The 25,293-nt window shown below is 46.8% G+C and overlaps 1 protein-coding gene and 1 pseudogene across 7 annotated transcripts in view; both read left to right on the top strand.

Moving 5' to 3' along the window:
* The window catches only part of CACNA1C (calcium voltage-gated channel subunit alpha1 C), a 613,935-nt gene extending 601,807 nt beyond the window's left edge, over positions 1-12,128 (top strand). For all 7 annotated transcript variants that reach the window (XM_076007801.1, XM_076007799.1, XM_076007800.1 and 4 more), the window contains 4 exons: positions 664-767; positions 1,106-1,209; positions 3,053-3,388; positions 5,125-12,128. In XM_076007801.1, coding sequence (XP_075863916.1) covers positions 664-767; positions 1,106-1,209; positions 3,053-3,388; positions 5,125-5,412 — 832 coding nt within the window. In that variant the 3' untranslated portion in view covers positions 5,413-12,128. The remainder of the gene's footprint in view (positions 1-663; positions 768-1,105; positions 1,210-3,052; positions 3,389-5,124) is intronic.
* A 3,612-nt stretch (positions 12,129-15,740) lies between these two features.
* Positions 15,741-24,087, top strand: LOC142873427 (methylthioribulose-1-phosphate dehydratase pseudogene; annotated as a pseudogene).
* The last annotated feature ends 1,206 nt before the right edge of the window (positions 24,088-25,293 follow it).

The following is a 25,293-nucleotide window of genomic DNA, read 5'->3' as shown; positions in this document are numbered from 1 at the left end:
TGTAGGCCACACCGCTAGGGATTATGAGATACATTTGGTGGGTTTGCAGCTGACATCTTTTAATAAAACAGAACAGACTACAGTAGACTAGAACTCACCAGAGTGCAGTCATGCAATGAGGGCAGAAAGCACTTTGCATGAGGATCGCTTGGGTCAAGAGGTTCACCCAGTTAGGGATATCTGTGTGTACTGGGAACATGCACAATGTATTTCTTACCATAAGTCGCCATCGAAAGGCCTGGAAGCCACAGCCGAGACACTGCTGCTCTCGGTGATGACAGGGCTGCTGGGTGGGCAGGGGCACGTCTGGCCTGCAGCTGGCAGCAGCCAGGGTGAACAGCACGAGCATCTGCCGACACAGGGCCTAAGCCTAGGGTTTTCAGCTTTCTCAATACCTTCAACCCAAGAGTGCCTCCAGTGCACTCAGAAATCAGAAGAACAAAGCTCATAAGAGGCTGTGGGTGAGGAGCTAGAAACCCCGCAAGCAGGTTGGATGTCCCTGCCGTGCCAGGACATCCTGCTGCCCCTCCCCACTCCCGTGTGGAAGCACAAAGAACACAGGCCTTCACTAAGGACAGAAGCAAACTGTGTTCTGGGGTGGCAGCTGTCCCAGTGGGTGGCCTTTCTCGGCCGGGAACAAGCCCCAAGAGTTCTCTGTTCCAGGCTTTCCTACCAGGATGATGAAAATCGACAGTTGACGCCCCCAGACGACAAGAGGGACATCCGGCAGTCCCCGAAGAGGGGCTTCCTTCGCTCTGCCTCACTAGGTAAACACTCACCTGCTCTCCCATGTGGCTCATGGTCACCCCCAAGAGGACACTGGTCAGGTGCTCAGCCACGACTGAGAGGCCCTGTGGCCTGGCTCCAGCAGAGTCCACGCGGCGGACTGGGCAGATGTCCAGAGCGAGATTGGGCTTCCAAAGGCAGGGTTTGTGGGGTGGCCCGGTCGTATGCTGTGCAGTGTCTCAGAGGCAAGGTAAGGGCCAGGAAGGAGGTGGGTCCAGGGCCACAGACATTGCTTCTCACACCCCATGTGCGTGTGGGCTGTCTCGGGCCAGGGTCCTCTTGCCCTGCCCTGATCCTGGATCTTTGGCTGGCTTTGCAGGTCGAAGGGCCTCCTTCCACCTGGAATGTCTGAAACGACAGAAGAACCAAGGGGGAGACATCTCTCAGAAGACAGTCCTGCCGCTACACCTGGTTCATCATCAGGTAGCTCTCACTTTGGGACAAGCTACTGGCCACCACCTAGCAAGCCTGACAGTGCCCAGGCTGAGGGATGAATCCTGAGATGCCAGTCAGTCTTCCCTGTCTCAAACGAGGGCCTCCCGCTGACAGCCCCTGGGAGGCCCTACTCTTCTGTGCAGGCGAGGGGGTCTGTCATGTCACTCCTGGAGACCTGGGAGACACTGGCAAGCAGGAGCTCTTCTCTCGATCCTGAGGGGTCAGCAGCACAGGGTTCTGCCCAAGCTTTGTCCTTCCGACGCTGCAGATGTTCCGCACCAGGCACTGGCTAAGGCTGCAGGGTGCCCAGGCAGCTGTGGTTGCACCTAGAAATGTAGCTGCACAGAAATCAGTCCACTGGCACACAGGAATCAGTCCACTGGCGCACAGAAATGACCAAAGAACCCTCCAGCAACATGGTCAAGAGGAGGGAATGATATCTAAGGAAGACAGGACCAGGGAAATTCACTAGGTGAACACTTAGCAGGGCTGACTCTAGCTGGGAGACTGACATCCAACACCGGTACCAAATATATCTTAGTATCTTAGAGCTAACTTCAAAGATTTATCTAAGGCAGGTCTATTAACTGCAGGCAAATTGGGGTCTAAACCTGGTTTCCCAACTTTTTTACCTTTTTAATTATATGCTCCTTTACCACAGACCCACGCTTTAGGTGGGTTTTTTGGTACCCAAAGGCATTCAGCTGCCCAGCAAAGCTTATAATCAGCATAAGAGAGCCAGTGTGGCTCAGCTCAGTTGCTGCTCCTCAAAGAAGCACATTGTTTTGCTTGGCCTGCGCGGCATTGCCTAAATGTGCATGATCTCCACTGGGCTTTCCAAAATGTTGGCGTGGCCTTACACTCCCTCAGATCCCCAGGGACTCTGGAGCCCTAGGCTGGGGACCACCATGGGGGGAGAGGGCGGGGAGGCAGAGGTAAGGACATGGTCTGTGCTACTTTAAAAGATCAATAGCAGCCAGTCACCCCCCCCCCCACGCTGCTGTTGTCACACTGGTAGGCAAGGCTCTCCTCTTGGTGTGGGGCCCTCTTTGTCTGGCCCCTCTCTCCCACACGCGAGCTGGTGGTCTCTTCCTCTGCCTCTCAGAGTTGGCTCTCCCACCACACCGTGTGGCCATCCCAGGGGCACATTGTACCAGCGCCGCTCTCACAGGGCCTCTGTCCAGGGCAGGTCATCGCGACAGCTGCGACACAGGCCACGGTCCCTGCCCTGAGGATGCCATATAGATCGTGTAATTACAATATAGTGTGAGATTTAGACAGTGGCTCAAAGGCAGCCTGAGCCAGAGATTGGCAGGGCATTGTTTATGGCCCAATTAATTATAAAAATTAAAACAACTAACACTGGTTTTGTTTAGCTCTTTATAATGTGCATTGTGCTTCCTTGCGGAGCTGATTTCACTTGCACTTCACACCGACCCACAGAGCAGATAGAGAGAGCATTAGTGTTCCCGTTTACGGATGCTGCAGGCATCGCCATTCTCTCGAGTCTGCTGATGAGAAAGCCAAGACAGCGAATAGGGCCAGTGCTAAGAAGTAGATTATCTTGGTCCCACTCAATCACAGCTTCCTAAAGTTAGAGGAAAAAGAGATCACTTCAGACCAAGGTGATCATAAAGTATATTTTGAGGTGGTCGAAACTTACGCCAGGTCTGGATGAGGCAGGGTGCAGACGAGGGAAGAAGGCATGCGGATGCCAGGCAGCGCAGCTCGCTGGGGAGCAATAGCCGCAAAGCCGTGGTCATGCAGGAGGCAGGGGCTGCCCTTCCCAGGCTGACCACTCCGATAACTTGTGCTCCTTGTGTGTCCACAGGCACTGGCAGTAGCTGGCCTGAGCCCCCTCCTCCAGAGAAGCCATTCCCCCACCTCAGTCCCCAGGCCGTTTGCCACGCCCCCTGCCACCCCGGGCAGCCGTGGCTGGCCCCCACAGCCCATCCCCACCCTGCGCCTGGAGGGGGCTGAGTCCAGCGAGAAGCTCAACAGCAGCTTCCCATCCATCCACTGTGGCTCCTGGGTTGAGGAGGCCGCTCCTGGTGGTGGGAGCAGCAGTGCCACCCGGAGGGCCCGGCCCGTCTCCCTCACAGTGCCCAGCCCAGCGGGGGCGCCGGGCAGGCAGTTCCACGGCAGTGCCAGCAGTCTGGTGGAAGCGGTAGGTGACTCCCACCGGCCATGCAGCTGACTGGGGGGAGGCCAAAGGCAGCAAGGAGGCTTGGCGTGGGGAGCTGAGAAGGGAGTACCCAATTCCTTCCCAAACTGATTGCATGTCAACCCATTGCACCAAAAATACCTTCCCACTTGGGGCCTGCAGGAGGACGGCATGGCACGCAGGGAATTGTGACCACATAAGAAGCCATCGGCTTCTCTTGAGGCTGGGACCACTGCAGAGGGAGAAGGAAGCTTCTGTGCAACATGTCCGTGCTGCAGGCTAGTGAGCTCGAGGAAGGCCCTGGCCCCCCCTGTGGAGCCATCGTGTGCAGGGACTGCCCAAAATGCACATGTGCTCAGGCTGCATTTGCACACATGGGGGTCAGGATCAGTGGTGCTCACCCCGGACTGCTCATGAGAACCGCCTGGGGAGCCCCGGAAACCCCTGACACGTTAACCTGATACTTGGTAAAAGCTCTCAGGTGTCTCTAGTGCACAGCCGAGGTTGAGAACCTCTAGTCTAGAACAGACAGCTGTCCACTCCGCTGCACTCTGCCTGGCCACAGCATCTAGGACAATCCTGGCACTACATTTTAAGGGACCTTTGACAAATTGGAACAAAGCCAAAGGAGAACAACCAGGATGGCAAGGTCCCTAGAAATCATTCCATAGGAAAGCAGGTGGAAGGAATTTGGGACGTAAACCCAGAGAGATGACCTGTGGTATGCATCTCACACCCGCGGTGAGCAGCACAGGGAAAGGTCACAGCCTGGCCAGGGGGTCTGCAGTGCAGCTCACATGAGGAAGATCTTCCCAACTAAGCGCTCCCAAAATGAGGAGGGCTATCCTACAAAGTAGTGAGGCCCCCAGTAGCTGGACATAGGCAAGCAGAGACAGTGCCCATCTGGCCATCAGGCTGCCGTGCAGGAGGTGGGTAGTTAAAACAGACGCCTGCTAAGGCCCCTTGCAGCTCTACCTTCTGATGCTCAATGTGGCCTTGGAGATCCTTTATTCATCTCACAACCCCCTGCTGAGCACCTGCAGGTGCCTGATCTAGGTACAGAGTACAGCCCAGAACCAGAGCTGCTGCTCTCGGGAGCTCACACTGTGGTGAGAGTGAGTCAGTAAACTAGGCGCCGGGCAAGGAAAGAGCGATGTGGGTGGGGCGGCAAGGCAGTCGTACACCAGGGAGGAGACTGCCCGGCTGACCTCTGCTGTCCCCTCCCACCCCTCGGCTCAGGAGCCGAAGTCCCCCAGAGCCAGGCTGCGTCTCCCCCAGAGCCAGGCACTGACGCAGCCGGGGAAGATGGAGGAGCTTTGGGGTGCCCTGCGGGCCCCTCCCAGCAGGAGCGGAGGCAGGAGCACGCAGCGTTTGCACACGTGCTTCTGGGCCCTCCCCAAGGGCAGCCGGCTGGCGGTGGGGCCCAGCCTGGCAGTCTGGCAGCGGGAGAACGCGCGTCTTGGAAGGGCTGACGCGGGGGGAGGTGAAGGGCAGGCTGGATCTGCAGAGCCCGGCCGCCCTCCGTGGGGCGAGTCTTTACATGTCTGACGGCAGTTTGTGAGCACCCCTGCCAGAGTCCCCTCCGCCTGCACAGCGGGCCGCCTCCACGCTCGCTCGCCCTGCCGGGCGGGCGCCGCCTCCGCCCGCGCACCGCGCTGCGGCAGGCCGAGGGCGCGTGGGGCCCAGTGGCGACGCTCCCTTGGCTCTTCTTCACCTGGGCCTCCGCCTCCGCCCTCCAGGTCCTGATTTCGGAAGGACTGGGGCAGTTCGCGCAGGACCCCAAGTTCCTCGAGGTGGCGACCCAGGAGCTGGCGGACGCCTGCGACCTGACGCTGGAGGAGATGGAGAGCGCGGCCGACAACATCCTCAGCGGGGGCGCGCGGCAGCGCCCCGACGGCGCCCTGGCGCCCTTCGCGAACTGCAGGGACGCGGGCCAGGCCCGGGCGGGCGCCGAGGGCGCCGAGGGCCGCGGCGCGCCGGGCGACGGGGAACTGCGCGGCGGCGGGCTGTGCGTCGGCGGCCTGTAGCCCGCGCCGGTGTCTCCGTGTCCCATGGGTTCGTTTCAGAAGTGCCTCACTGTTCTCGTGACCTGGAGTTAACCGGAGCAGCGTCTCCTTCCACGTCTGTCGGGACAAGAGCAGAGCCGGCGCGGGCGGGCGGGCCGGCCCTCCTCGCCGCATGCGCCCTGCCGAGCGGCGGCCCGCGGGAAGGACCGACGTCCCGCGGCCGTCTTTCACCCCGGCTTGGAAAACATCACTCGCGCACCTTCCTAGCCTCGCCGTCTCCACGGAGCGGGCCCTGCGCCCTGGGCGCGGCGCGGGGAGCAGGGGCCCCGCAGGGCCGCCGCGCACTCCAGGCCGGCGGGCGGCGGGCGAGAGCTGGCGCCGCCCCGGGGAAGGGCCCGGCTCTCCACGACAGACGAGGTGGTGCTGAGCTTCTGTTGAGCGCTCTTTGGTTTGGTTTGACACTTTTCTTGACAGCATGTTGCGGTTTTAATTTTTTTGTGTGGTTTTTTGATTTTTGTTTTTTTAATTTTGTTTTCCCAGGGGGAGGAGAGGAAGAGGAGTATTTACAAAGTCCTGTAGCCACCCAACCTCACTGTTTTCACTTTCCAAATGCAAGTCAGTTTTGGTTTTACTGTATTATTTAAACGGTTGTGGTTTCCTTTTTCCATGGAGGGGTCAATAGGAGCCGTTATAGGAAAGTTTTACCAGCCATTGTGTATGCTCAATAATTTGTTATCATTTCCTTAGGTAGTAGCCGTTTTTTCTGGTTTGGTTTGGTTTTATAATTTAAAGGTTCAGCAGTGCAGTTGATACGCTCTTGCACGCATGGGTGGTTGGGCTCGCTTCCTTGCCTTGCTGCGTGTACAGGTGGGTGCAGGAGAGAGCGCGAGACTCCGCGAGCACGTGTGGCCAGCGGGTTGTCCGTGCATATGTCCTGCGTGTGCACAGCACCCACACTGTGTGCCTGTGCACACCAACCAGTGTGCATTCCCCTTTCTGGCTTAACTGCGGGGAGATCCGAATCTGGGGCCATTTGAAAGCAAAAACAAACCACTGTCTCTGCTTCTGAAACGGGAATCAGTAACTCTTTGCATTTTCTGTCCCACAAGATATGCAAAAACAATGCAATAATATTCACTTTAAAAATATAATTGTGAGTTGTGTTGGCATTAAAACTGTATTTAAGAAAACAGAAATTTAAGGGAAAAACTCAAGAAAGCATTTTGCTTCGATATATTCCGTGTAATGTTTTATTGCATTGATAATGTTTCTGTTGAAGAAACTGTTATACTTGAATTCAGGTCAGTTTCAGTATTTTTCAAATATTTTTTTAAAACTGAATTGCAATTGTGCCAAGCGAATATAACGAATTGAATTAAGTTTGTTTTTGAATTTCACTTCTTGTATATTTTGCTGCATGTAAAGTAAATCATTTTGTATTTGGAGTGTGACAAGCTTTACCTTTGACCTCTTAAGTGCTTTTCTATATGTGGTTGGGGGAAAGGGAATGATTTTTCTTTTAATTTGTAGTGATGAGCAAAAGTTCCACCAGTGTAAGTCATGACTCCACAAACAGGTTTGGACATTACTGTTTTGCATATCTTGTGTTTGCTTCCGTCCCCTCAGTTTTTCCATAATCATCTGATAGGTATATTCGTACCACATTCTGCTTGACAGACCAGGGCATATTTTACTGCAGTCTTTACTCCATCCGTTCTGCTCTGGCTCTCCAATTTGGTACTTCCCCAGGGAGAGCCCTTCACCGTGAGGGGTAGTAAGGCATTCTGTCCAGCCTCCCTGTCACCAGCTGGTGGCAGTGCCCCCCACGGCAGCGGTGGCTGACTATCCATTGACTCCCAGGCACAGGCTTTTCTCGCTGGTTTCCTCAGGAAAGTGTACACCGACCGGGAGGATGAGATTAAGTTGGGCTGGTTCTGACAGCTGCTCTACCTAAACACAGACAGCAAGGGCTTGAGAAAGGCAGGCGGCTGAAACCTTGGTCCATCTGAGCATCACCTCTGCCACTCTCATCCTCCGTCCCCATCCCTTCCTCACTCTAGAGCAGACCTGCCCTGGTGTGTGTGGCCGCAGCGGGGTGGACAGGACAAGGGCAGAAGTGTCTGGAGGTCACCTTGGTGGTAGAAACAGATTTTGTGGGGTTGTTTGCAACTGTCTGTGTGTGCCTGTTTGCAACTACCTAGAACATCACCCTGTTGGTGCTGTGTCCTTCAAATACATTTCAACAGTGATGGCTGAGAAGGAGCCACTTTGGGGGAAATGGGACCCAGCCATTCACCCAGAGCTTACCACTTGAATCTCTTCCAGTCCCAGGGCTTCCTCGCCCCTCTTGTCACTTATGTGAGCAAGCTAGAAATTAAAGTAGGGGACAGTCCATTCCTCAGTGACAGTGAGTTCTTTCATGAAGAGATTCATGAAAATGTGAACAAATGTGTCGGATACTCCCAGGTAAATGCAGAGTCTAGAAACAGTTTCTTCATGGTTCTCCAAGCCCAACCCATCTAGACTTTCTTGGCCCATTCTCAGTGTCATCAGGTCTTCTAGAAATTGAGTTTAGGTTTCATCCTTTGTCCAGTTTCCCTGAATTTCTGCCACTGTGCTGCTAAGATTCCAGGTACGATGGACAGGGAGCCCTTTTGAACTGATCCCTGGCTCTTGCTGTACATTTGGCTTCTAGATACAAATGTGGAGTTTTGATTGCACACATACTCTCTCAGCCTTTCTGCCTTCTGTTTTCCCTTCGAACTTTTCATCTGCATCACCAGATCTCACTGTCCAGTGGCCAGTGGTGTGGGCCACAAGCCAGGTTCAGGCCAGCTATCCCAGGGTCCTGCCTGGCCAGCATGGTCCCCTCACACCCACAGACTCCTTCTCCTCTGCAGACTCTGGCAAGCGAACCAGAGTAGCCGTCCTCCCCGCACCCTACAAACATGGTGTCAGCCGCGACAAGGACACCTTGCCCTGTGCTGCTGCGAAGGAAGGAGGCGTGGGTGCGAGCTCCCTGTCCAGGGCAGTGGGTCTTTCCTAGCCTGACCTCCTGATAGACGAGTGTAAGATTCATGTGTGATGCCTGTCATCGTGACACATTGGTACAATGAGTCATCAAACTCGTGAACCACATCCACAATGCACTAAGTGATGTCCACTCTCCACCTAAAATGGAATCTCACCTGTGGTGCTGTAAGACATAGTTGTCAAATCTTCAATAGCTCTCCTGACAACCCGAGTGGCAAGAGAAAACAGCCAGTGGCTAAGGACCAAAAGGACTTGAAGAAATGCAATTCAGGGTCTGCAATTTGGTGAACTTAATTATTATTTGTCCTCTGACCAGCCCTGCCTCTTTTATTTCCACACCTTGGTCATGTAATATTTATTCATGTGCATGGCCACATTGAGCAGAAAGATCTCTAGCTGTCTGCTTTCTGCCTGTTCCTAGAAGGTTCTTTTGGTCTTGTGGTAAAAAGAGGAGACTTTTTCCCAGGATTTGGGTTGATTCATAAATTTTTCCCTGCTTTGATTCCAAAGCTATTAGTTATAGCTCCCTTCTGTCTTCTTAACCCAGTAGGCTTCTCTCTGGCTGGGAAATCCAGTCAAAGGAACAGCTATTCTCTCATCCTCCCATTTCCCTGGTTCCAAATTTCAGGTGTTTGTCTAGAGTGAAATTGCCAATCACTTCCTCCCAGGCACCCTCCATCCAGAACCCTCCTGGCCACGCAGCTGAAGGTAGTAAGGTGACCCCAGGAGGGGTCCACACCAAAGTTAATATCTTTTTGAGAAATGAGAACACTCTGAAAATGAGGAGTTTGGAAGTGATCAAAAGGATGATGGTGGCTTTACAGAGGCTAGTTGACACATGTCCATCACTCGTAAAAGCAAAGAAATAGAACAGGAATTTAGATTAGGGATAGAGTAGAACCCTAGTAATCATGGTTTTTAGCCTCATCAAACCATAATGGTAAATGTTGTAAAAGAGGGTGATGGCATCTCCATCCCCACAGGCCTCGAATAACTGAAACACTATTGTCAGGAGTTAGCAATAATTTGGCAAAGAGGCCAAGAAAAGGGCTGTCTGGCTTCCAGAAGACCTCTTTAAGCCCCATGAGAGTCAAAAACTTGCTGTGAGAGTCTTGGCTTATTCTGTTTTCCAAAGGGGACGTGGCTCTGGGAGAATGTCAGCGCAGAGAGGCCTGGAGGGTAAGCAAGGGCGTGTTTTGACTCTGTAGGTGTCTGTTCTGTTCTATGGAAAGACAGATTCAGCTCAACCACCCGCAGCACGGCAGAGTGGCTGATGCCCCAAGGATCTACTTGGGAAGATGAGAAAAACCTTTCAATCTGGTGGTGTTTTCCCATCCAAAGCCCCCACCTGGAAGGGCGTGGCAGGAGGTGGAGCCCTAACTGGCCACAGCGCGGCTGTGCTCACCCAGGTCCTGTTCTCCAGCCACTGTGTCTTAAGGAGCTGAAGGGGGAAGATGAGAGGAAGGGGTGTCCTGCCATTATCGGGGACAGGGGCATCTTCCCCCCAGGCAGACCTCCTTCTCCTGCTCCCCTCCCCCAGCCCTTCAAGAGGCCAGCTCGGTGCAAGGAGTCCCATGTGCAGATGCTGACATAGTTTCTTTGTGAAGGCATTTCTGGTTTTAACTTTATTTATGTATTTATTTTTATTTCGAAGCAATGAAATGTTGCTTTACGGAGTCAGATACCAATATACCAGGTAAATGGGTTTCTGCCAGGTTTCTGCATTGTTGGGGAGACACTTGAACAGCCCCCCACACCTCCACACACACACCCTTAGGGCCCGAGGGCTGGGGCTGAGCTCTAGGTAAGGGTGAGCTCTGTGCAGAGGACACAGAGAGAGAACCAGTGACCTCCTTGGGTGGAAACAGTGCCATCGGAGCCATTATTATTATGAAGTAAATATTTGTTTACACTGAGAAAATACTACTGCAACTAAAATCAGCGCTTTTTCCTCAGATGACTTTAAGAGGATGGTCCACAGCACATGAAGTGGTGAAGACCCTCGGTCTCTCCGCTGTGTCAGAGAAGGCTTCAGTCAGTCTCCAAAGGGTACTGGAGGTTGCAGCTGAACTCCTCAAGCACAATGAATTGGTTCGACACAGAGTAGAGTCAGAGTTGGGATTTTCCATGAAAATTCCCTCAAGTCTCTACTAACAATAGGAAGACAAAGACTAGCTAAACAAGACAAAGACTAGCTAAATAAACAACAGTTTGAAATGTTATACCTCCACTACTGGCCACTTCACAGGTGCACCCCCCTTTGTGGGGCATCCTGTGCACGTCAATTTTCAGAATCTAAATAATTTGACTTTGTAGGGCTCCCACAAAGGGGAACATGCCTTCACCTGGCATAAATCAAACATGTACTGCAAATTTGCCATCTAAAAATCACTCATGCACCTAAAACCAAGGTCATTATCAGAGAAAGCTCTGGGTGGAAGAGGTTGCAGGTATTAAGAGAGGGTAATTTCTGGGTGAGGAAATTCAGACATGGACAGAGTGGCTCTTGGGGCTGCGTGAGCCCAGAGCCTCACTTACCGGTTTGTGAGTGGGGCGCGCCAGGAGCAGTGGCAGGCCCTGGGTGAGGGGCGGTTCACTTGCTGAGGGAACCTGAGGGCTGCAGGCTCCAAACTGCCTTGATGACGTCCCTCCCGAGCCCTTAGCCAGGGGAAGGGAGAAGAGAAGGCTCTTTCCTGTAGAGTCGCAGGAGGAACAAAAGAGCACAGGTCACTGGGTCCTGTACCAAGCCCCCAACCCCGAGACTTCCCACATGGAGAAACCATACCAATGTTTGAAAGGGAAAATAAAACCTGAGAATCAAGGGCATATGATTTGTAAACACACAGTGCTGCAGAGAGCTTCTTCAGAAGGCATCCAGCCACCCAAGGCTGTGGGCACGCTCCACTTTCACACGTCACACCACCCAGCACCCCTGCCCCCAGCCCCAACCGAGACTCCCCGCGGCGACCTCGCCACAGACGCCGCTGCCCTCTGCGTCCCGCCTGCCACAGCGCACGCTCTCCCCTGAGCCCTGGGACCAGCCTTGGCCCACACGGCCCACGGCAAGCCGAGGGGTGAGCAGGTGGGGCAGGTGTGCGATGGCAGTGGGCAGGCACGGCTGTGGGACACGCACACACAGCCCGTTAAGAGACGGCGCGACTGATCCCCGCTGGAAGCACTGGACTGTCTGTTACTCTCACAACACGCTGTTTTGTTTTAGCACGCCACAATTAACAAGCAAAACTTTCCTCCACACAAAAGGCTCCTAACAAAGCTCCTCCATCCTCCTCCCTTCATGTCCCACTGCTTAGACACACCTTCACCCCCGAACCACTCTGTGTCCTGCCTGTTACAGAGGTGCAGAAGACGGACAGTGCCTCCGTTGTCACACACCTGCACACCCCACACCTCCCCTCCAGGCTCCACGACTTCACAGTCTTACTGTTGTAAATACTGGTGTACAGTTTGTAATCGTCGGATAATCCCGTCGTCAAAGGCCTCGCCTGCTGCGCCTTCTCACCCTCGAGAAAGGCCAGGGGATCTAGAAGGGGCAACCTTTCGAGGAGAGCTTCAGGGTCATCTCTGTGTGAGACACTATTGTATATTCCTGTAAGATTGCATTTTTATCCAAGGAATGATGTTATTTAAAAAACAAACAAAAAATACAAAAAACAAGAATTGCAAATAAATTTCTTAACAATGTCTACACTGGCTTAATTGTATCTTCCCTCTTCCATGTCCCTACACTGGCTTAATTGTATCTTCCCTCTTCCATGTCCCTTTCTTTCTCCTGTTTCCTAGAGGTCACAAAAATAAGACTTAACTCTCAATTATCTGAATTGTCTCAGATCCTCCAAAGGGGAGGAGGACTGGAGAGAACATGGGAAACTGTGAACCCAATATGAATACCTGACCTCATTGTAGCAATTCGTCTCATCATCTATTTCTTCCTTCCAATAAAAGGGTTAACAGAAGAAAGGCCAAAGGTTGACAAGGAGGCAGAATAGAAGGAATTAAGTGATTAATCCACAAAATGGAAAGTCTGTTCCCTAAATAATAGGGAAAGCACTAAATTGGTTTTGAAGAAGAGAATGAAGGGGGAGGGAGGGACTGGGGGAGGGAAGAAAGAGAAGGAGGGAAGATGAGATCACGCATAAAGTACTATGAAGACTAGATATATGCAAGGTTCTTTTTCTTTTCTTTTCTTTTCTTTTTTTTTTATTTTTGGTTATTATAACTTAGAGTGACTCAGACAAAGCTTCCAGAATAATTTCCTATGTAACAATAATTTGTCCCAGAGGATTTCAGGAAGGTAGCAGAGCAGAGAGCAGCAGGAATCTGTCTCCCCACCCAGACAACAAATGCACTGGCAAAATCTGTCTCATGGAGCTATTCTGAAACTCTGGAGCCTATTGAAGGCTCGTAACTTCCAGGGGAAGGCTTGGATAGTAAATCAAGGTTATTTTTGGTCAATTTCAGGTCTTAGAACAATAGTAGCTCCCCACCTTCCACCTCCAGCCCCATGAAAGGCCACTGAGCACTTGTTCCAGAAGCAACTTACACATACCTTGTGAGGGCCAGGATGGGCAAAAAGTATCCTGTCCTTCAGATTTCAGGGATCTATGCTCAAAATGCTGACTGCTGCTTCTAATCACAGAAGTGGACAGCCACTGTTGTTGCACCTCCCCTCATTGTTGCAAGCCCTTTCCCCACAGCTGAAGTGGTTTCCAGGGAATTTAAAGATTCAGCACCCTTTTCCCCCATTTCACTTTTCTATTTTCCCACTTTGGGAGCCAGACATTAGAGACTAAGACATTCAAAAGCAACTGTATGTGTGGGGAAAATTAGAAATGACTGCACATGCCCAGGGAAAGGTGCAGGCTCAGAAAAGACCTGAGAAGACCTTAAGTTGATACCTCATGCTGATCCTTGGCAAGAGACAGCCTACAAAATTAAAAACAACAACAATGAGTCCTAAAGGAAGGAAAATATCTGATTTCCAGAGTTACTATATTTTTAGATTCAAATGTCCAGTTTTCAACAAAAATCCACAAGGCACACAAAGAAACAAGAAAGTATGGCTCTCAAAGGAAAAAAAAATCAACATGAGCTGTCACTAGAAAAGATCTGATGGCAGATCTACTTGACAAAAGACTTTAAACAACTTTCTTAAAGATGTTCAAACAGCTAAAGAAAAATGTAGATAAAGTCAAGAAAATGCTGTATGAACAAAATGGAAATATCAATAAAGAGAACACCTTAAAAAGAAACAAAAATAAAATTTTGAAGCTGAAAATAAAATACCTGAAATGAAATTTTTCATAGAGGATTCAAAGGCAGATTTGAACAAGCAAAAGAAAGAATCAGTAAACTTAAAGATAGGACAATAGAAATTGTTAAGTCTGAGAAACAGAAAGATAAAATATTGATGAAAGGTAAACAGAGTCCAAGGAACCTGTGGGACATCATCAAGCAAAACAACATATGCATTGCAAGAGTCCAAGAATAGAGGAAGAAAAGGAAACCAAGATTATTTGAAGAAACAATGGCTGAAAACTTCCCAAATTTGATTAAAGACATGAATATAAACATCCAAGTTCAACAAACTTCTAGTAACATGAACTCAAAAAGACTCACACTGAGACACATTATAATCAAACTTTTGAAAGACAAAGATAAAAAGAGAATCTTAGAAGCAGAAAGAGAGAAGAAACTCATCACATACAAAGGAACCTCAGTAAGATTTACAACATATTTCTCACCGGAAACTATGGAGGCCAGAAGGCAGTGGGGCAGCATGTTCAAAGTGCTAAAAGAAAAAAAAACTGTCAACCAAGAATCTGGCGAAACTGGCCAGGTGCAGTGGCTCACGCCTGTAATCCTAGCACTCTGGGAGGCTGAGGCAAGCGGCTCAAGGTCAGGAGTTCGAAACCAGCCTGAGCAAGAGTGAGACCCTGTCTCTACTAAAAATAGAAAGACATTAATTGGCCAACTAAAAATATATAGAAAAAATTAGCCGGGCATGGTGGTGCATCCTGTAGTCCCAGTTACTTGGGTGGCTGAGGCAGAAGGATTGCTTGACCCCAGGAGTTTGAGGTTGTTGTGAGCTAGGCTGACACCACAGCACTCTAGCCCAGACAACAGAGTGAGACTCTGTCTCAAAAAAAAAAAAAAAAAAAAAAAAAGAATCTGGCAAAACTATTCTTCAAAAGTGAGGGAGAAATTAAGACATTCCCAGATAAACAAAAGCTGAGAGAGTTCATTACCACTAGATCTGCCCTGCAAGGAATTCTTAAGGGAGCCCTATAGGGCGAAATGAAAGGACACTGGACAATAATTTGAAGCTATATAAAGAAATAAAGATCTCAATAAATGTAAATATGGGCAATTATAAAAGCTGCCACTATCACAACAATGGTTTGTAACTCCACTTTTTATCTTCTACATGATTTAAGAGACTAATACTTTTATAAATACTAGTCTAAAAGCTGGTATTATTATAACTTTAGTTGTAACTCCCCATTTTGTTTTCTACATAATTTAAAAGACTAATGCATTTAAAAGAATTATTAGTTTATGTTTTGGGGCACACAATGTATAAGGATATAATTTGGAGACAGCAACAATGGAAAGGAGTGGAGACAGAACTGTAAAGGAGCAGAGTATTTTTGTGTGTTATTCAAGTTAAGCTGGTATAAATTCAGATTGGAGTGTTATAATTTTAGGATGTTAAATATAATCCCCATGGTAACCACAAGAAAATAATAGCTATACAATGTACACGGAAGGAAATAAGAAAAGAATTTAAATGTTTCACTATAAAAAAAAAATAATCAACTAAACACAAAAGGGGACAGTAATGCAGGAAAAGAGAGACCAAAAAAGCTATATAGAAAACAAGTAGCAAAATCACAGAAATTCCTCTTTATCAATCATTACTTTAATTTAAATGGATTAACTCTCCAGTCAAAGGCAGAGATTGGCAAAATGGATTGAAAATATTAGAGCCAACTGTATGCTGTCTATAAAAGACTCACTTAAGATCCAAAGACACAAATACATTTTTTTTTTTTTTTGAGACAGAGTCTCACTTTGTTGCCCAGGCTAGATTGAGTGCCATGGCATCAGCCTAGCTCACAGCAACCTCAAACTCCTGGGCTCAAGCAATCCTGCTGCCTCAGCCTCCCCCAAGTGGCTGGGACTACAGGCATGCACCACCATGACTGGCTAATTTTTTCTATATGTATTAGTTGGCCAATTAATTTCTTTCTATTTATAGTAGATACAGGGTCTTGCTCTTGCTCAGGCTAGTTTGGAACTCCTGACCTCAAGCAATCTGTCCGCCTCAGCCTCCCAGAGTGCTAGGATTACAGGCGTGAGCCACTACGCCCAGCCAAGACACAAATAAATTTAAAGTGAGTGATAGCAACAGATATTACATGCAAATAGTAACCAAAAAAGAGCAGGAGTGGCTATAATAAAATAACAAAAAATAGACTTTAAATGAAAAAAAGGTATAAGAGACAAAGAAAGACATTATATGTTAATAAAACAGTCAATATAGCAAGAAGATATAACAATTATAAATAGTTACACACCTAATAATGAACCATCAATATATATGAAACAAAACCTCAGACACAGTTGAAGGGATAAATAGGCAGTTCTACAATAAGAGTTGGAGACTTCAATACCTCACTCTCAATAATGGATAGAGAGAAGATAAATAAGGAAATAGATGACTTAAACAACACAATAAACCAACTATATCTAACAGACATATACAGAACACTCTATCTAATAACAACAACATACATATTCATCTCAAGTGCACCTGGAACATTTTCCAGAATAGACCATATGCTAGGCAACAAATTAAGTCTCAACAGATTTATTTATTTATCTTAATTTTTCTAGATACAGGGTCTCATTCTGTCACCCAGGTTGGTGACAGTTGTGTGATCATAGCTGACTCTAACCTCCAACTCCTGGGCTCAAGCAATCCTCCCACCTCAACCTCCCAAGTAGCTAGGACTACAGGCACACACCACCATGTCCACCCAATTTTTAATAGATTATAAAAGATAGATATCACACAAAGTACCTTCTGAAACCACAACAGGATAAAATTAGAAATCAATAACAGAAGGAGTTAGAAAATTCACAAATTTGTGGAAATTAAACAATGCAGTTTTAAATAACCAATAGATCAAAGAAAAAAAATCACAAGAGAAATTGGAAAATACTTAAAGACAAATGAAAACAAAAATACAACATACCAAAACTTGTGAAAGCAGTGCTAAGGGGAAAATTTATAGCTATAAACCCTTAGGTTAAAAAACAAAATATATCTTAAATTAATAATCTAACTCTACAACTTAAGAAAGTAGAAAAAGGAGAACAAACTAAACCCAAAACTAGAAAAAAAACAGGGAAATAATAAAAATTAGAACAGTGATAAATGAAATAGAGAATGGAAAAACAATAGAGAAAATCAATGAAACCAAAAGTTGGTTCACTAAAAATATCAACAAAATTCAAAAAGCTTTAGCTAGATGGACTAAGAAGAAAAAAGAGAAGACTCAGATTACTAAGATAAAAAATAAAAGTAGAGACTTTACTACTGATTCTACAGAAACAAAAAATATTCTAAGAGAGTACTATGAACAATTGTACACCAACAAATTGAATAATCTAGAGGAAATGAACAAATTCCCACAAAAACAAAACTTACCAAGACTAAGTTATGAAGAAATAGGATATCTGAATCAACCAGTAACTAGCAACAAGATTAAATCAGTAATCAAAAATCTCCTGACATGTATTTTCCTGAATAGAGCTGTGGAACCCATTTTACTAAGTGAAGTATTCCAAGAATGGAAAAATAATCACCACATGTACTCACCATCAAATTGATTTTAACTGATGAATAACTAAGTGCACATATAGGAATCACATTCATTGGGTGTCAGGCAGATGGGAGGGGTGAGGAGGGGTTGAGTATACACATACATAATGAGTGCGATATGTGCCATCTGGGGAATGGACACACTTGAAGCTCTGAATGAGGGGAGAAAGGGAGAGCAAGGGCAATATACATAACCTAAACATTTATACCCCCATAATATGATGAAATAAAAAGAAAATCTCCTGACAAAGAAAAATCCTGGACCTGATGGCATCACTGGTGAATTCTACCAAACATTTAAAGAACTACAACCAATCCTTCTCAAACTTTTTCAAAAAATTGACAAGGAGAGAATACTTCCTACTCATTCTATGAGACCAGCATTACCCTGCTACCAAAGCCAGACAAAGACACTGTAAGAAAACTATAGACCAGTATCTTTTATGAACATTGATGTAAAAGTCCTCAACAAAATACTAGCAAACCAAATTCAGCACCTTATTAAAAGGATTATACACCATAACCCCAAGTGGGATTTATTTCTGGAATGCAAGGATGGTTCAACATATGAAAATTGATTAATGTAACATACCACATTAACAGAATCAAGGGGAAAAAATTATTATCTTAATTGATGCAGAAAAAAGTATTTGGCAAAATTCAACACATTTTCATGATGAAGATACTCAACAAACTATGAATATAAGAAAACTACCTCAACATAATAAAAGCCAGATATGAAAGCCCACAACAAGCATCACACTCAATGGTGAAAGACTAAAAGCTTTTCATCTAAGATCAGGAACAAGGTAAGGATACTTTCTTTCACCACTTTTATTCAACATAGTACTGGAAGTTCTAGCCAGAGCAATTAGGCAAGAAAAAGAAATAAAAGCAATCCAAGTTGGAAAGTATGAAGTAAAATCATTACTGTTCATTTTATTTTCTATGTAGAAAGCCCTAAAGTTTCCTCACACCAAAAAAGTTAAAACTAATAAATAAATTCAGCAAAGTAGCAGGATACAAAGTTAACACATAAAAATCAGTTGCATTTGGTGGCTCACGCCTGTAATCCTAGCACTCTGGGAGGCCGAGGCAGCAGATTGCTCAAGATCAGGAGTTTGAAACCAGCCTCAGCAAGAGCGAGACTCCGTCTCTACTATAAATAGAAAGAAATTAATTAGCCAACTAATATATATACAAAAAATTAGCCGGGCATGGTGGCACATGCCTGTAGTCCCAGCTACTCGGGAGGCTGAGGCAGCAGGATTGCTTGAGCCCAGGAGTTTGAGGTTGCTGTGAGCTAGGCTGATGCCATGGCACTCACTCTAGCCTGGGCAACAAAGTGAGACTCTGTCTCAAAAAAAAAAAAAAAAATCAGTTGCATTTATGTCCACTGCCAATGAACAATCTGAAAAGGAAATTAGGAAAACAATTCTATTTACAGTAGCATCATAAAGAATATACTTAGGAATTAAGTTAATCAAGGAGATGAAAACTTGTACAATGAAAACTACAAAACATTACCGAAAGAAATTACAGAAGACATAAATAAATGGTCACATATACCATATTCATGGATTAGAAGACTTCATATTTTTAAGGTGTCAATACCACCCAATGCAATCTGAAGCTTCAATGCAACTGTTTTTTAATTTCTTTTTTTCTTTTTTAGAGATGGGGTCTCGCTCTTGCTCAGGCTGATTTCAAACTCCTGACCTTGAGCAATCCACCCGTCTTGGCCTCCCAGAGTGCTAGGATTACAGGTGTGAACCACCGTGCCCGGCCTCAATGCAACTCTTATCAAAATCCCATGCTCACTTTGGCAGCCATATACTAAAATCCCAATGACATTTGTTGCCAAAATAGAAAAACCCATCCTAAAATGTACACAGAACCTCAAAGGACCCCAAATAGCCAAAACAGTCTTGAAAAAGAAGAACAAGCTGGAGGACTCACACATTCTGATTTCAAAACTTAGTACAAAAACTTAATACAAAGAACAGAAGTCTAAACAGTATGGTAATGGCATAAAGGTGGACATACAGACCAATGGACTAGAATAGAAAGCCCAGATATAAACCCCATATATAGTCAGTTGATCTTTGACAAGGGTGCCACGGCCATTCAGTGGGGGAAAGGGCAGTCTCTTCAACAAATGGTCTGGGAAAGCTATGTATCCACATGCAAAAGAATGAAGTTATGCCCTTATCCAATACCACATACAAAAATCACCTCAACTTGGATGAAAGTCCTAAATATAAGAGCTAAAATAATAAAACTCTTAAAGGAAGAATGTAGGGCAAAAGCTTCATGACATTGGATTTGGTGATTTCTTGTATATGACACCAAAGGCACAGAGGATAACAACAAAAAATAGCCTAATTGGCTGCATTAGCCTCAGCCAAAGATTGGAAGCTGCAGGTCCCCCTCATCTGGTCCATGTCTGGCTGTCATACTCCAGAGGGTGCACAGGACGAGGAGCATCCAAGATACCTGATTCCAGAACTTTTCAAACACTTTTAATATTTGGGCTGGGTCACTGGAACTGGAGGAGCAATTAGTTTGAAGCATGGCAATGAAATCTACATTGCTCCATCAGGAGTGCAAAAGGAAGGAATTCAGCCTGAAGACATGTTTGTAATATAAAGGAAAGGACATAAGTGGACATTCAACATCTAAGAAGCTAAAAAACAGCCAGGGCACCCCTTTTTCCACGAATGCTCACACAGTGGAAGGGACAGGTGCGTGATTCACACCCACTCTAAAGCTGCTGCCATGGCCACTCTTCTCTTTCCAGGATGGGAATTTAAAATGATACACCGAGAGATGATAAAAGGAACAAGGAAATGCACCTCAGAGGGGATTATAGATATGACGGTATGTTAGTGGTACCCATTATTAAGAACACACCTGAGGAGAAAGACCTGAAAGGGCGAATCGTTCATGCCTGACTCCTGTGCATCCCAGTCAGACGTCATGGAGTACATGAGTGTGGAGAAACAGGGGGAAAGGCTAAAACCATGTGTGAGTGTTATGACTGTTTGTTTGCTATTGCTGTATCAATGAAAAAAGTAGGACTTGATCCTACTCAGCTCCCAGTTGGAGAAAATGGAATTGTATAAGTCAAAAGAAGTGTAATTATATATGTAGGTAAAGCTAAACTTAATTATTACTTAAATGAAACTTGGCCACTTTTTAAATGAACTAAAAATTTCCATGCTAATATTTGTCACTAAGTACTGCAAACAGTCACCTTGAATCTCTTCTGACATTGGATGGTATTTATTTATATTCTTAATTTTAAGTGATAGGAGTGGAATAAAAATTTTATACTTAAAAAAATAGCCTAATTGAACTTAAAGAAAGTTAAAATTTTGTGCATCAAAAGATATTCTCAACAGAGTAAAAAATAACCCACAACATGGTATAAAATATTTGTAAATAGACTTGAATAGATGTTTCCTCAAAGAAGATATACAAATGACCAGTAAGCACACTAAAAGATGATCAAAAATCATGAATCATTAGGGAAATGAAGATTGAAACTACAATAAGATGGCATCTCACGCCTGTTAGGATGGCTAGGACAAACAAAGAAAACAAAGCAAACAGGCCAGGCCCAATGACTCATGGTCCCAGCTGCTCAGGAGGCTGAGGCAGGATCACTGGGCCCAGGAGTCAAGGTTGCAGTGAGCTATGATCGCACCACTGCACTCCAGCCTCACAGAGAGAGGTCTTGTCTCTGAAAACTGTCGCGCCCGCCTCGCCAGCAAGGAAGACGCGGCAACTGGAGTTCTTCTGACAGTGCTTTAATGGGGTTCCCTTTAGACTTACATGATGCGGAAGACCCAGCCCGGCAGCGCGCAGGCTGCTATATACCCCAGAAGCACAACCCCTAAGCTGCGATAGGCCGCTCAGCTGTCGAGCCACCAAAGCATTAGTCCATAGCAGGACCCTTCGTTTGCATGCTCGCGCCACAGGGCAACCGACAATTGCGCGTGCGCTGAACTTGTTTGCTGCTCTAGGCAAAGCCGGAAACAGGCGCCAACTTGTAAATGGCGTTGACACCGCGCCCCACAGAAAACATTTTTTTTAAATAAATGAATAAACACAAGATAAGTGTTGGTAAGAAGGTGGAAAATTAGAAACCTTGTGCACTGTTGGGAATGTAAAATGGCAGTCACTGTGGAAAACACCATGGCAGTTCCTCAAAAAATTAAAAGTAGAACTACCATATGATCCAGCAATCCCACTTCTGGGTATATACCCAAAAGAATTGAAAGCAGGGTCTCAAGGATATTTGTACACCCATGTTCACAGCAGCATTATTTATGTAGCTAAAACATGGAAACAACCTAAGTGTTCATCAACAGATGAATGGATAAGGAAAATGTGGTCTATACACGCAATGGGCTGTTATTCAGTCTTAAAAAGAAGGAAATTCTACAATTTGCTACAACGAGGATGAACCTAGAGGACATTATGCTAAGGGAAATAAGCCAGTCACAAAAATACACACAGTATGATTCTACTTACATGAGCTACTTCATGTAGCCAAACTCATACAGAGAATGGAATGGTGGTTGCCAGGGGCTGGAGGGAGCGGAAACGATAGTTATAGTTTAACGAGGACAGAGTTCAGTCTTACAAGATGAAAAGTGTTCTGGAGATGACGGTGATGATGGTTGCACATCATGAATGGATTTAATGTATTTAATGCCACTTAGAATGGCTAAAATGATCGATTTTATGTTATGTGCATTTTACCACAATTTAAAAATTGGAAAAAAGATCATTTGTCCTAGATGTGTCTTAGTTGAATATAGTTGTAAAACCCTCCCAGCCTCTCGCCATGGATGATCAAGTCCATTCCAGGACACCAGTCAGCCTCCCAAGAGAGGCTGGCCTCCCCACCATACAGCACCTGAACTCTGGGGTCTGGAGTGGGAGGAGGAGAGGAGTTGCAGGGCCACAGCTCTTCTGAAACTGCTGCTTGCCCCAGCTCCAGGAACAGGGTGGAGGTATCCTCCACCAGGCCCTGGCCCACGAGGTCACAACCCATCTGTGGATCACAATCTGTTACAGGATGTCATTTGTTAACAGGAATCTCTGAAGTACCAAAGTTTAAAAATGACAGTTTTAATCAACTAGAACAGATTCAAGATTTACCTTGTAATGAGATGACTCTCTCTTGCATCTTGGCATGCTTTCCAGTAAAAGGAGTGGAGTACAGCCCGTGCCAGGGGCGGAACACAGCCGTGGAAGTGTCTCCAAAGGAAGGGCAGCCGAGGCGTGCAGCCAGCAGGCCTGGCCTGGGCTGCGGCCCCTCTCCCGCATCAGGCCTTCTTCTGCCTGTCTCTTCCCATCTCCCGCCAGAGATGTGGTTGTTGATCCGGCTGATGAGACTACTGGCTATTTATTCACTGGGCCACAGTTACTATAGGGCTGCATCTGTGCAGAGTTTGAAGTCGGTATATACACAGCACTCTCTCGTGCTTTATTTTTCCTGCCTCCATAGACCAAGCAGAACCAAGCCTTCTCCCTGTATATCTCCAGCTCTTATTTCATCTTTCTCTCCCCATGAATGCATGGCTTGCCGGGCCGGGGACTCAGCAGTCTGGCGATTTCCTGCTCTTCAGAGGCACATTTGGATCTATCAGCTCGAGAACAGACTGGGGAAGGCGGTGGAATGCAAGACCCTGAACTGCCCGTGCGCCGCCGTGCCGGGCTCCCATCCAGCATCACAGAGCTCTACATTGTACATTACTCTGCATTATTACAGCTGGTAACAAAACAATACTTGTATCTCTAATTGGCTACAGTTCTGTGTGTATAATTTTCTAGGGGATCCCACAGGGAGGAGAGGCGGGGCGGGGCATGGGAGATTCAATGACACCAAAATCCATCTAACCCCATGTGGTATGTTGACCACTTAGCCCGGGTGTTTCAGTGATGCCCCACTGACATACCATGTGACACAACTTTGGAATCAGAAAACACGGTTCATATATTTGTATGCAACTGTCTCTGTAGCATGATTTTGGGGACCCAACAAAGCCTTCTCCTTCTATAGCCAACACATGCAATTCTAGCATTAGAGTCTCCTCCCTTTAACTTGAGGCATTATTCTCAAAGTGTGGTTCCTGAACCACCTATCAAAATCACGAGGCAGCCTGAGCAACATAGCCAGACCCCATCTCTACAGAAAATTTAAAAATTAGCCAGATGTGGTGGTGCACACCTGTAGCCCCAGCTACTTGGGAGTCTGAAGCAGGGGGATCACTTGAGCTCCACAGTTTGAGACTGCGGTGGGCTCTGACCAGCCACACCACTGCACTCTAGCCTGGACGACAGAGAAATACCTCATCTCTAAAAAAAAAAAAAAAAAAAAAAAAAAAAGATAGAAAGAAAAAAAATCACTTGGGATGCTAGAAGAAAACAGAGATTCCTACGCCCTACCTCAGAACTATTAAATCAAGTCCTCAGGGATTGGAGCCCATCAGTACATTTTAGACGATCTCCCCACATGGTTCCTATTTATACCAAATGTTCAGAACCATTGGTATCAGACTTTGATTCCTGTTAAAATCCAAGGGTCACTGGGAGGGAAAACTTAAAGTTTCTGTTATTCCATTACATTAAGGTGGGAACCCAAGTTCTGAGGATATAAATAAGAGATAGGAGAACATGATTTGATGAAAACTGGGGCGAAGGCTGTCAGCCCTGGGGAAAGGGGACAGAGAAGTGAGAAGTATGAGAAAAGACAGGGGAGAGGGGAATGGGTCCGGGAGAAGGGCCAGGGGCATCACAAGGGGAACTTCTATTTCACCCACCTAGAAATCTGATGTGCTGGGAAGCAATGAAGCCAGCTAGGACAGGTGATCTGGCCTTGGCTCAAAGTAAAAGTGGTTCAACCTTCCGCACATGGCCGCCATCTTGAACCAAAAGTCTTCTGCAGATTCCTTCGAGGGTACCCCAGGTTTCAAAGTGGGCTATTGCCAGTGAGGCTCTCCCCTAGTCCTCTCTGGGGATCTTCAGCTAGAGGAACACCAACACTCCGCAGCATGAATTACACTGATGGGCGGGGCTGGAAGGATGGAACGGGAGCAGGGATTAGGCTTGGCTGGGAGGGTCTTGAGGAATTACCTGTCCTTCAGGTGTCCTCCAAGCATAGCAATGACACAGCTGTCACCTCTAGAAATTCTACCTGGTAATCTTGAAGTTTCAGGCTTGTTTTCAAGAAAGGGGAGGATTCAAGGCATGTTAGAAGTAGAGTGACCATATAATGTGTTCTCTCAAACTAGAACTTTCAGAGTAGAGAGTGAATGGCCCCTCGATGTCCCAGGCCAACTATCTATAAGATATTTGGTCACCCTGGTTAGAACCCATCAGAGAAAGTGCGGCCTGAAGACGCAGGGCAGATTTGCTGCCACTTGGTGGACAGAAGCCTCTACTCCTCCCCTAAAGTCAAGTATCCGCGTGGTTATCAGACTGATCTTTCTAAATGAGCCACATCACATCACGTCACAGCTCTAAACTGTCTAGTGTTTCCCATCACACTTGGATTAAAATCCAAAGTCTTCGCCACGACCTATAAAGCCCATCTCCCACACTGTCCTAGTCCGTTCCCTACCTCCAGCTTGCTGGCCTTCTTGTCGTCCATTGAACAACCAAATTTACTCACTCCTGTGCCAGTTATCAATTTGCCTCTCAGCTCCAAATCCACCACTCTTTACCCTGCTTTGTGATGCTAGAACTGGACCCTATAAACATTTCTCCTTTGCCAGCTTGCTCAATGTCGGTGGAGGCTTTGTCAGCGGAGGAAACTGAAGGGACATTACAAGGCCATTGCAGAATAAAGGGACTTCCTTGCAGTTGGAGTGTGCTTCCTTCCAGTCGGTGGGACAGCCAGTGTAGCCATGTGTGAGAAGCCTGACGGTGCCGTCTCAGGGGCCCTT

Source organism: Microcebus murinus, chromosome 10 (assembly GCF_040939455.1).
Source record: "Microcebus murinus isolate Inina chromosome 10, M.murinus_Inina_mat1.0, whole genome shotgun sequence".
NCBI classification, from domain to species: Eukaryota; Metazoa; Chordata; class Mammalia; order Primates; family Cheirogaleidae; genus Microcebus; species Microcebus murinus.
This window is presented reverse-complemented; position numbering and strand designations above follow the sequence as displayed.